Source organism: Lepidothrix coronata, unplaced genomic scaffold (genome assembly GCF_001604755.1).
Source record: "Lepidothrix coronata isolate B3197 unplaced genomic scaffold, Lepidothrix_coronata-1.0 Scaffold248, whole genome shotgun sequence".
Lineage (NCBI taxonomy): Eukaryota > Metazoa > Chordata > Aves > Passeriformes > Pipridae > Lepidothrix > Lepidothrix coronata.
Genome location: NW_016690428.1, coordinates 597,259 through 610,386, shown reverse-complemented (window position 1 = coordinate 610,386; position 13,128 = coordinate 597,259). Strand labels below are relative to the sequence as shown.

Sequence of the window (13,128 nt, the reverse complement as noted above, 5' to 3'; positions counted from 1 at the left end):
AATCAGCTTCAGGAAATGCTTATAAGAGCAAAGGTCTCTCCTGAGTTACTTTAGATAGAAGCACAACCACAATAATCAGCATTTGACAAAAAAACACCAAAAGAAAAAAACCCACAAAGTTCTAACTAACAAGTGATGAGAATACTAAGCTAACAGTAGGGAGTTTCCTTTTGCTAGTACACTGGCCTATAAGAAGACAGAGAAGTACTGTGCTCCCAATCAAAATCAGGGGAGAGGCTTTTAATATGGCACAGTTATTGCAAGACCTTAGTCAATGGAGAACTTGAATCTGATTGTCTATGTAGGAATGGAAGTTCAGCGAAAAAGTCCTACCTGTTCAGGGCGGTGTGCTGGCCTTTACCCAGGAGACTGCTACAAGCATTGCATCTCTTCAGTGATACTAAGAGCTCCCAGGAGAGCAGATAGGCATTTTACATCTCACTGTGTTTATTGCAAGAAAGAAAAGGAGAGCAAGAAAGTAGTTACAAGCTGCAGAAACAGACCTCTTTTTTTTTTTTTGCCAGACTATGACCAAAATATTACAAGTTCCTCAGCAGTTCTCAAAGTCTGCACTCTTTATTCAAAGCATCATCTGATCAGATTAAGATTTCATAGGCTTTGTAACTTACATCACAGATGATGGAAAACATTCAGAAAAAAAAGAAAAATTTTAACAGATGACAATAATCAATTTCCTGCTGTGGATTACTTGTTTTTATTCCCAATCACAGTTCACTGTCTTTTACAAAACAGGCTGTTTAGCTTTTCAGTGTAGCCTTGTTCTTCTTCTAAGACATTGTTTTCAGACTGGTTTTTTTAAATTGCCTTTATTGTATCCAATGCTAAAAACAAACTGAAGAAAATTGACAAATTTATTCAATAAAAATATAAGCAGATATACTGCAAATAAAGCATGTGCTTGGGAAATAGAAAAATGTGTTAGAGCTGGTGTACAGCTTAGGGCAAAACCAATCTATTTTGCAACTTAAAATACCCAAGATGCAACTAATGTAAGATACAAATAGAGCAGCCTATTATTTCCTGTAAAATAAAATGAACTAAAACAGACTAGGAGGCCATAAACTAGTTATTTAAAAAGCTAAATGGCAAAGCAGATATTTGACTAGAATTTCTATCCCAGTGCACTGTAAACATTCATACTGTATTTGTTCTGATACCAAAGTACAGTAAGAGGTTGTTTTATGCAAGGTTAAGTATACTACCTTCCATTTTTATTCTAATATGGCTCCATATTAGAGGGATCCAATAAACATTTTCTGTAGTATTGTTGCTCCATTAGGTTGATCCCATATGCAACTGCAGTGTTTTGGGAGTAGGTTTCAACTCTATTGTTCATACCTAATGCAAAAGCTCAAATATGTGAATTAAATGCACTTTCTCATTTTTCAATGAGACCCCCATTGAATGTCTTACTGCTTTCTTCACTGCTTTGGGCACTTGTCCACAACTTTTGCCTGTAAATGATTTGTCATCTGTGAACTACAAACTGTAGCTTTTCTCAAGTCCCCAAAAAGAGCTAAGGAGTAGACATGCTCTTTCATGACAAGCAGGCAAACTCTGACACAGGCACCAAAACCAATCCTGCTAAGGGGATTCTGTGTCTTTGTGAGGCCCAACATCCCCCTTTGGGGATATTTAGCATAATATAAAATACTGTTTGTTTCTGCTCAGGAGGAAATTTTATTTCTTCTCTATAGAATATCAGGCTACAGTAACTCACAAATTGTCCTTCTGCTAATCTGGAAACTCACAGGTAATTTGACATGGAACTGAACCCAAAGATACACAGGCTCCGAGGCAGAACACAGCTGCTTGCTCTGTAAGCTCCTCTAAAAACATCAAAGCCACAATCAGTCTTTTCAACTGAGTCTCTCTTAGTTTCTGAGGCCAGTTTAAGGCCTGGATTCTATATCTTATCATGAAGCAGAAAAATCAGACTTGATCTGCCTCAAGGCCTGATCTGTATCAGCAAACCTCCTCTACGAAAGAATTTCTACCCTAGGAGATACTCGCAGAATGAACCTCTCCTTGTAGTCCCTGTTACAAGGTGTGGAACCAGCTGCTTCTGGATAAGGGCCCTGCTGTGCCCCTGGAAAGGGAAAATGCCAGAAGACTTAAGGCATCCCATGTGTCACAGGTTTGCTTTTCAGGTGTAACAATACCACCTGATCAGTGGCTGGGGCAATGTAAAACTGCAATGAAAATTTTGTAATCACTGCAGGTACACCTGATTTTTCTGCATCTGGAAAAAGATGGGCAGAAATTTGCATTCTTGGGCTAGATAATATGCTGTGGTAAATGTTCCTCATTGAGCTGAAAACAAAGGAGCTAACACTGATTCACAGGAGCTGAGGATCTGCTGCAACATTTCATACCCTAAGAAAAGTCTCTTATTTTGATTTCCCAATCTAATATGTGTGGAGGTTGTAAATATTGTAAATATTGTAAATATTGTAAATATTGTTTGAAAGTTTTTTTCAGTTCTTTTTAGAAAGATCAAATCATCTTCCTTGATATTCTGTGCACTTAAATAGAAAATTACCACTTACCTAGGAGCTTGCTTACAGATTCACTTACAGAAACTTACAGATTGAAGCAATCTAGTTTAATTTCCACAAGTTTAATACAGCACCCTCAACATTCCAGCACAGCAATGCTTCTGATAACCTGATTAGTAAAACTGTATATGCATTTACAGAAATGTGAAAGTTACACTAAGATCTATATTCTTGATGTCTCATTGCTTTCCTTTCTCATTACTGAATAAAACAGGCTACAAATCTGGGATATTGTACTTAATTATGGGAAAGAGATATCAGACTACTTTTATTTTAACTGTATTAAAAATGTTGGTAACTACTCTAGGTGCAATAGCCTAAAAGCCTAGCTTAACTCATAAACCCAGAAGATGTATGAAAACACACTTCCCCTGAAAAGGAATTTTTACAACTGTGTATTTACAAGGAGTTCAGAAAACTAGCACTGCATTCATTTTTCAGATGAAGTGTCCATAGCCTGTAGAATAATTCAAACAGGTGCTAATTAGGTGTACAGAAAGGCCACTGAGAATAATTTATATGTCCCCTTGCAACAGAAAAAAACCCTGAATAAATGTTAATTGCTTATATTATGCAACGAATTATTTTAAGATGGCACTAAATTAGCTGCAAATATAATTACAAAGTACTGGGTAATTTACTAAAGATTAATTGAAATGATTAAGTGCAAACAGCATAATTTTGCAAGGTAGTATTAATATTTTGTGCACAGAAAAAAAAAGACCAACATGGTTGTTAGAGGGTATTTAATGAAGTACTTCATGCACATCATGAAAGCATGAGTGGTCTCTCTTTGATGTGCCCTTCTCTCAAAGGTGTATGACATGATTTCCATGGGGGGAAATCAATCTAGTGTTGATAATGAGAATTACCAATTTTTAAACGCAGGATCCTTTTCTGAGTTTATTCTCTATTTATTACAATCTCTTGGCTAGTATTTATTTTTTGGTGGCTTAATATCTAATACAATTCAATTGTAGTTATCTAGAGAGTGACAGTGGAAACAAGAAGAGAATTCAGTATTGGGAATAATTCTAGACTTCTGAGGAAATGGGAAGAAGACCTTCTTGTGTTCTTTTTGACTAGCACATGTCTGAGCAATAATGACATTGACTCTAAGATGTTTCAGTTTTCATTAACACACAGGCCATATGCCATGCCAAGAAGCACTAGAGCAGTGAAATGCTATAAAATGAAAATAAATGCCTCAGATGTTTGGCCCGTCATAACACTAAGCACTTATGGTGCTGTGATGCTCAATGTGCAGGACAGAGAATGTGTCCTACTTCTACAGAGTTGAGTCTACCCATGTCCAGAGACATGGGGAAAACATCTCTATCAATTAATTCCCACTTAAAAAAAATGGGTAGACTACTTATTGATTTTCAATAAAAGGTTGAAATCCCACTGACACCATGCGAGTTAGGAAATTTCAACTGTAATTTCAGCTTAAACCTCAAATTTTGTTTAATGTGAAGAGTCCAATTCAGGAACATAGGAACTTTCTGGATTTTTGTCCTACTCAGTATCTTACTTCAATATGTGTATCATCCCCTTTCACTTGAACACATCTTGCTTGACACTAATAGTGTGCAATACCGAATAAGAATAGCTCAGCAAATCTGGGCAAAAAGGCTCAATTACCATTAAAATCAAGTCTGTGCACAACATCCATTAGGACAATATTGAGAAGACTCATACAGGATTAGAGAGTCAAATTTAAAATTATGATACACGTTGCAGTCTTGGTAGCAAAAGGAAATAGGGATACATTAAATACAGATCTGATTTAAGAGATCAGAGAGATGTGAATCTCACAGATTCCCATACACAGAGCCTCTGAAGCCAATGCAGCTGGACAGTATTACTTGTGTTGCCCTTATCAAGCTCTGACAGACATTTGCACCTCAAAAGGCTCATTACTGCAAGATCAGAATCACAGTTCCTCATGCAATGACAAAGTACCTGGTGCGCCAGAAAACGGGGCATAACACTGGCAATGTGCAAGGCAGAAAAAAATGCAAGGTTGAAAATGAGAGGCCAGACTGTGTAAAGCATCTAAATTGCAAAATCCAGTCCAGTTCCTAGCAGGTGTCTGTGGAGTTGCCTGAAAGTGCAAGCTCTAGATTCTCTGTTGCTCTTTGCCTGGCCAGTCTCCATGAGCTGATTTGGAGAGGTGTAAAAGCCACTTGAAATCAGCTGAGAACACCTGTCTCAGGGCCTCTGAGAGGGCAGCTGGACGTGGCCATGCACTGGCCCCTGCAGCCACCCACATCTCTGACCACCCAGATTCACTCTTCCCTCACACTTCCACAGCCAGGAAGGGGACTAGTGACACACAGACCTCCTGAACCTCTTACAGGAACCTGGTGTAACACAGAGCCCCAGGAGCAGTGAAACACTAAGAACTGACACTACAGCAGTTTCGTCTGATCTGGTAAGAAGCCTCCATCGTTATCAACAGAAAATTGCAGATTGATTTTACTCACAAATGTATGACAGCAGTTACCGTCCAACGCTGGCATTCACAAATGCGGGCACAGCAAAATATTAAAAGGAAGTCACAGCAAAACAATAAACAATCAAAAATACAACTCATAACTGCTAGGCAAGGCTACAGCAATGCTCTTAGACTGGTACCTTCTTTGACACTGAGATTACATAGACAAGTTGAAAAGTATTTTGAATTTAGACCTTTGTAATTGCATCATAATTACAGTGTTCTGGATAAAAAAATAAGGTTTTGTAAACCAGGTATCTTATTCATCTGAAAAGGAATACGTCCTTTATCTGACACGGACAGTTGGTTTTGCCTTTCCTGGTATAGATGTCTTGTTTGATGGAAAACATTCATTTTAAATATGTAAATGCAACTGATCCTGGGGAAAAAAAAATTATAAACCATTAGTAGAAATACACTGCATTGCCCTTAAAAACTGCACCACTTTTGATACACATATTTCATGCTGGTTTGACCAGTACTCTTCTTACAGTGTAAAAGGTATTAGTGTGAAATGTATTAATTGATGTGGAGTCCTCTTTCTTCATTCTACAACAGTTTGTGTCTATTAAAACATTGGTTGAATCCAAAGAAATGAGTTGATTCTCTCTCATCCCAGGGTCTGAACCTGTTCTGTTTTGTTACAGAAACTTTAGAAGGGCTCTCTTGTTTAGCTTGAGAGGTGAGTGCTACATCATACAAATACTTGCCAGCCAACTTCCAAATTCAAACACTTGATTTTTCAGAGGTTTCTGGTTGGCAAGATTATGACATTTAGCAGCAACAAATAATCCCTTGGGTGAGTTATTCCATCCATGACTCCTGCAGGGTTTCTGCAGCTCCCTCTGCTGCAGCTGAACACGAGTGGGATCACCACTCAAAATCTTTCACAGAACACACCTCAGAAAGACACTTAACTCTGGGTATTCAAGTTCCCTCTCTGAAGGTGAGAAAAACTGAAAACTCTACGCTTCACAGGTGAAATCTGGCAGGATCAGAGCCCAGCCCTGAAACCTCTGTCCATAGGAATCCTGACAGTGTGCAAATGTGGGTGCACCTGCTTGAATGGTGACCGAGCATCTCAAGTGTGAGAACACTAAATTAGGAGTCAGGTTCACAAGCATCAGACATGAATTGCTCCAGTGAAACCACAGTGGTTGGTGTTACCCCAGGAGCAGGTGGTGTCAGCACCTGAGGTACATCTCTGTGTGTACACACAGGGCAGCCTCTCCAACAACAGCCATCACAACACACTCTTTAGGACTGCAAGGCATTACAGAGTTCTGTCACTGTACAAATGACACAACTTGCACACCTCCTCAGGTACCACAGCACTTTTCCAAAGGGTACTGAAAACGAATACAAGAAGCAGCATTTTTAATTATGGTTCCATGGACTGGTGCAGCTCACAAACCCTGGAAAACACAGGACAGCCATTTCAGTACTTTTGGGAAAACTGATTTTCACTGATCTGACTGTGAAGCCCTGATTAGAGATAGTAATATCCTCATCATTTTGAAAAATCAGAATTAAAATACAAAATACTTCATGTTAATGTAAGTACCTTTTCCATTTTATCTACTTGTTTCAACATTAAAATCTTTTAGAAAACTTAGCTGCTGCCACTTTAGAGACACTGCCTTCGCAGCTGGGTGTGTCCACGGTTCTGATCATACCTTTACATTGGCAAATATGATCTAAGAGCCCAAATTAGAAATCGGACTCAAGCCCCACCTTTGCAAATGTAACTAGACAAGTTCACTAATACTGTCTGAAAACAAAGTGTAGTGAGCCTTTGTTCATTTACTGTATGCTTATTCTGAATTATTGCCACTTTGTAATAACATCCAGCAGCAGCACTGGCACATGGCACCTTCTTTAAGTCAGGCTTTTATAATCAAAGTTGTCATTAAAAAGTCTGAAGCTGGTTAGTAAGATACAGGGTTCTTCTTTTGAGTAATGTCAGTGACTGTGTAACTCAAAGTATCAAAGAGATGTTTTACAAAAAAATGAAGGCAAGTGTTTTACATAAAATCTTACAAAACTGTACATAATAATAGTCTGCAACATGAAAATGGCCATTAAACTGTTGTAATAGTTATGAAATGTAGTAAGTGTAACAATTTGAATGTTTCATATATTTATCATATTAATCACTGTATTCAACAGTTGTGTTTGTATACATATATTCAATGGCACTGTAAACAGTTGTTGGAAAACACACATTAACTCTTAACCCAGTAGAAGTTATTATAGTACTTTTTCATCCGAAAACTTAAAACACATCAATGTATCATTGATTAAAAAAACAAAGCCTTGTAATATAATAATGCACATTTGACATTTTCTAAGGTAGCAATCAAGATGAGGCAAAACAGAGAATGTTCTAGATTTCAGTGTGTTTTACATTTACACCTAACGTGATACAAAATTTTAAACATTAAATGTAATTAAATAATACACAGTTTATGAAACAGTTGATTTCAGGGACCCATACTGCACAAAATCTAGTTAAAGTCTAATGGGAGTTCCCAATAATTTATATCGCTGGGATCTTTATGGAAAACTTGAGTTGGTATGTAACATCATATAGGCAAAGTAAGTTTGAACTGAATTACCTTTTTTTCCCCTCTGTACAGAGCTGCATTCAAGTGGATAAAACATTATTATGTTTATTTATGTTTCCCTTTGCTGGACATTCATCCAATAAGCCTTGAACATATGCTTAAGCATTTGTTAATGACATTTTGTGGGGCAGGGAAACTCCCTATCTATATCCCTCAGTAAACAAAGTGGTTCTATTTTTTTCCATAATTAAGGCAACTATACTGATATATTAGACACACCATACACTTTTATGTTGCTTCCTACAATCTAAATAGTAAGAGTGAAAAGAAGTTTCAAACATGCTTTGAACTTCTTGATCACTCAGGAATTTCATCAAGCTGGTAGAGAGTACTTCACCTGCTCTAGTGGGAGATGTTGCTGTTCATAGCAGGGGTATTGGGACTAGATGATCTTTAAGGTCCATTCCAACCCCTTAACATTCTATGAACTGTAGACACAGCTTGTTAGCTGTTCACTGAAAACATAAAGTATGGTTTGGCTTGAATTTGAAGACTGACCATTCATATAACTTATCAGAAAAATTAAACAAACAAAACCAGCCAGTCAAATTCTAGCAAATGAAATCCATAAAAGCAGTAACACACTCATACATAGTTTCTGTGTTTTCCTTTACTTCTACCCCATAACTTAAGCTACTCAGATCCTTGTCACCATCCCCTCTGTATCTTGGGTGGGCTTTGCCAAAGGCTATCTCCAGATATTGTAAGTGATGACACTTGGTATCTGCCAACTCCAGCACAGCATTTCATATTTATTCTAACATACCACATAAACTAGAGAACCATTTAGTTTTGTTTTCTGTTGGGTAAGGCTGCAGGTATAAACAACAGTGAACAGAAGCAGTAGCACAATGGCTGCAAGGCAACACAGCTACAGCAGACAACGCCACAGAACTGCCAGTGCTGCTAAAACAAGGGAGGGGCTCAGGGCTGGGCTGCTCCCACTTCCATTTACACTGTGTTTGGAGGATGACTTGACAGTGCTTCTGGTGGTTGTGGTGTCAATCTTTTTCACAGTTGGTTTTGGTTCGTTTCTGTTCTCTGGATGGGTTTTCTTGTCCTTGAGTATATCTGAAAACACAAAAGTAAATGTAAGATTAATCACAAATCTTTTAAACAGGGGCTTTAAGTTCTGTTGCTGGAACATGTTGTATACTCACTCTGAACAACTGAAATGTGTATAGAGAGTGATGGGGCACTTGCACTAATGTTGCATTTGGATCCAGTGTGGCTCCTCTGTCCTCAGCACCCACCGCTCTGCTCAACAAGTCTTCTTTGACTGCCCGGGTCTACTTGGCTACTCACAGACACTGCCTGAGCAGAATAACAGGTATTCTGCATTGCAGTGGCTGCTCTCAGAGCCTGACCTTCTATCACAAAAAGTGCCTTTGGTTTCACCTGGGATGGGAACTGTCTCATGCTTTAAAACACCATGTTACAACTGAGTGGTTTAGTAACAGATCCCAGTGAAGCAACCGCCAAGCTGGTGAGATGGTGCTGGAGGAGACTGGAAAGCACATGGACTTAATAGAATCATAGAATGGTTTGGGTTGGAAGGGACCTTAAAGATCTTCTAGTTCCAACACCCTGCCACGGGCAGAGGTGCCAACTGCTACCCCAGGTTGCTCTGAGCCCCATCCAACATTGCCTTGGAACACTTACAGGGATGGGGCAGCCACAGCTTCTCTGGGAAACCTATTAGGGTGCCTCAGCACCTTCTGAGCAAAGAACTTCCTAGGATCTAAACTAATCTTTCCTCTTTTTGTTTCAAATCATTACCCCTTGCCCTATCTGCCCATGTAAAGAGTTGCTCCCCCTCCTTTTTGTAAGTCCCCTTCCAGATGCATTTTGGGGCAATTCCACCCATTTTTATATAAAAGACTGGATTCAGAAGAAAGTAGGAGTAGTTCTTTATTGTAAAAACATGGATTTTTTTTTTTTAATGACAAAAGGATTAGTCTCCAGTTATCTAAACATTCCCAAGCTATTTGCAAGTATTACCGAGATCATACTGCCCTTGAACCCTCTCACTGGCATTGTGGAGAATGAAAAAAACTAACCATATCATCTGCTGAAGGGATGATAATTTTACAGTCAGTCTGTAAAAACACACCTGAGTTTTTGGCAAAAAACAAATGCCTACCTGGAAGAATTTATAATTAACAATAAATGTTCAAGTCCAAGCTTAAAGGACTTCTGATACTAATGAAAGCAGTGCACATACACAAGAAAGCAAAAGGCATAGATTTGTAATGCAGATGAAAAAACAGTCCAATCTTAAAATAAAAACTCTGAATCACAGAAGCCAGTTCCTGGCAGAAATTGGAAAGATGGAAAGTACTCCAGAAATGTAAATGCAATCTGAGATCATTGTCTGCATGTCACTAGTTCTGAACAACCATCAATAAATTCACTTGATAATAAAAATGAGCTATTGTATTGGGAAAGCACACATTGTTCTTCTGCCAGAATAAATTGCAAAAGAAATGCAATGGATTCCTCCATTTTATCATAATATCAACATTAATCCCAGAGGAATGTGTGATTCCCAGACCTCACTCAAGAGGGACTGCAGGGAAGGGACACTGGCTGGCAAGGGATAGAGTGAAAAAAGGGTAGTCTGACAGCACACTCCAAATTCCTTATGGCAAAACGTGTCCCTAGCTCCTCTTTGATTCCAACCTGCAATGGAGCTAACAGAAAGGAGGGGGAGGAAAAAGCATGCTCCAAATGTTTAGAAAATATCAGTATTCTGAGGACATTTAAAGAAAAATGGACAACCTTCAGACTGTCATTAAAGTAAATTAAGAATAAATCATGGAAATAGGTGTGTTCTGACACTGCCTAGAGTCCTTTCCATCACTGTCATTCTCCTTTGCAACTGCAGTAAAGGTGCTATTTCTCTGCTGCCTCTTATATCATCCTAGCCTGCTGACTTCAGCTCTCTGGGGCCAGCTGATTAAATTAAGACCTCACTCAGGTAAATCTATTCCCTTCTTTGGGCTGGCCATGTCCAGCATTGTAACTTGATTGGCATCTATAAATCGGGCAGACTGAAATGTATTAATTTGTTTATTTTCTTACTATTGACTTAACAAAAAATCTAAGGTAAGATTTAATGCTATCAGAGAGGCTGTTGGTTTTTAAAAGCTTTCCTCTCAGTGACTGCTTAATGCACTGCATAACAAGTGTTAAATAATACATTAGAAAACTCTGCCTTTATCTTTTCCAGGGAAAGGACCACATTCTGAATTCTCTCTCTGTCTTCACAGCAGAGTATCTTCCGATGCTATTCATAGCCAATTCTAATCTGGCATCTAATTGTGCAAACCTGGAATTTTATTTAAAATGTTCTGTTTTCTCCTTTCTTAAAACTAAATAAAAATAGCCCAACTTCTAGTCAAAATCTTTTTCAATCCTATATATAATTTTTAAGGCCCAAATTTTAGCAGTGTAAAGAATTCCAGTTTCCTCAGAGTTCCTGTTGCTTACTCACTCCAGGATTTTGGCTGAGAAACTCTGAGTTAAATGAGTTTTTCCCCTTAAATCTTTTTCTGAGTCAGATATAGGTAAAGTTCAGTCTACTGCTGACATTCAGAAGGCAAAAAATAGTGATCATGCTGGGAAAAAATAAAGTGTCAGTGTGACGACTAGCACAGAAATGAAACTCCAGTCTCAACAAAGTGAACCCCAGATGTTCAGCACTCATGAATGCAGCCCAGAGAGTATGACTTCATAAAAACAACCAACCAAATCCCACAGCTTTGGTTTGTTCTAGTATTTACTTTCTGCATTTTAAAGGCTTTATGGTTCCCAATTAGAAGCTTTCTCCATAGCTAGAAACTTCCTTTCACCATCAGTCCCTCTCTCCTTCCCAGAAATGGAGTGGTTAAAATCTCTGAAGGCGCTAGCTAACCTCAGGCTGACACATGTGATGGCCTTTTGGATGCTGGCAGATGAATATTATTCTATGCTGTTTATTTATCACTGCAATGTGATGGTGACACAGCCACTGCAGTAGCTACTGTGCTGTTCCTCATCCAGGCTCCCAGTGTGAATATTCAAATCCTGCCAAAAAGGATACTTAGTGAAGGCAGCTAACTGCCAAAGCAGCCTTTCGGGACTCTTGCCGAGGACAAGGTCTGTTGAGTCAGAGTTCCTCCAGGCCCCGTGATTACTCTGAGCACAGGGAACAACAGCTCAGCTAGTCCAGGGGATTGAGTCCACTTCCTCAGCTGAACTTTCATCTGTGTTAATTGCTGTTAAACTAATATCTTGACGGTATAAACAAAGCACATAATGAAAATTACTTGACCCCGCTGTTTAGAGCATTCAGGATTATCTTCACCTCAAAGATCTAACCACAGATTGCTATCCAGTAATGCATGTGCTGTTCTGACGGCACTAAACTACTCATAAATACTTACATGGATCAATACCATTCCTCAGAGAGGCCAGCTTAGGATGAAAGGGAGATCAAAACTGTCACTGTCATCTAATTTAGGAACAGGAAACCTCCCCTATAGTGAAGGCTGAGCATGCCTTTCAAATGCATTTGGTGAGTCCTACGTTAAAGCACACCTTAATCTTAGCCAGTAATGTTACAGGGGTGAAACAACGTGATTATTTTTTAGATTATTACCAGGTTATCTGACACAAGTTCAAGTCATATTGACACCCCAGCTGTTAGCTCCCCCCTCCTAGGCCAAATGATTTGCAGTTTGCTACTGCTAGGAATTATCAAATATGTAACTATTTCTTGGTGTACTTGCATACTGTTGCTCTCTAAGGAACAGTATCAGCAAGGTCTGCTTTAAACTATTTATGTTTCTGATGGTCCTGCCAAGGGATGACCAAATTCAGCTACTTAACAGAAACCTCTTTCCATTGTTGTCCTTCTCTTGATCTGACTTGAGTTCAGCCCTTTCTCTGGGACTGTAAACAATCAGTGTGAGGGAGCCTTTCCCTGCAAAGATCTGCCAGTGCCACTGGACCCTCCTCATCTCCTGAGACATGCCCAGCACTGTCTCCATTGAGATGAAGCATAAATGCAAAGACTCCCTGCTGCAGACAGAGAAAGTACTTGTGGAGCAAAGGAAAAGAGCAGGAAGGGAAGGGTAGGTGAATTGGCTGATCTCCCACCGAGGAAGCGGGATCAGTTTTGGAGAAACCTGTGTTTGAGCTGTCCCAGCACCCTTAAGATCCAGCCCTTGTTGCCCTCCCCGTCACATCGAGCAGAGGGTCTCTGGCAGACCCTGCTTTGTAGAGCAGTGCCAAGGCACCAGTGCCTGGGGAAGAACCTGCTGGGGCCCCAGTACTTGCTCCTCCACCACTGCCATTGTCACTGACCAACAGCTGTGCTGCCTGCATCCATCTAAGGCTACAGACCTTCTTACCAGACAAGTGTACAGCCTCTGCCAGG

At 39.4% G+C, this 13,128-nt stretch overlaps 1 protein-coding gene across 4 annotated transcripts in view; it reads right to left on the bottom strand.

Annotated features, from left to right (window-relative positions):
* Window positions 1-482: 482 nt before the first annotated feature.
* Window positions 483-13,128, bottom strand: part of LOC108507271 (glypican-5-like) — a 412,210-nt gene continuing 399,564 nt past the window's right edge. For all 4 annotated transcript variants that reach the window (XM_017835098.1, XM_017835095.1, XM_017835096.1 and 1 more), the window contains one exon: window positions 483-8,777. In XM_017835098.1, the coding sequence (XP_017690587.1) occupies window positions 8,578-8,777 (200 nt within the window). In that variant the 3' untranslated portion in view covers window positions 483-8,577. The remainder of the gene's footprint in view (window positions 8,778-13,128) is intronic.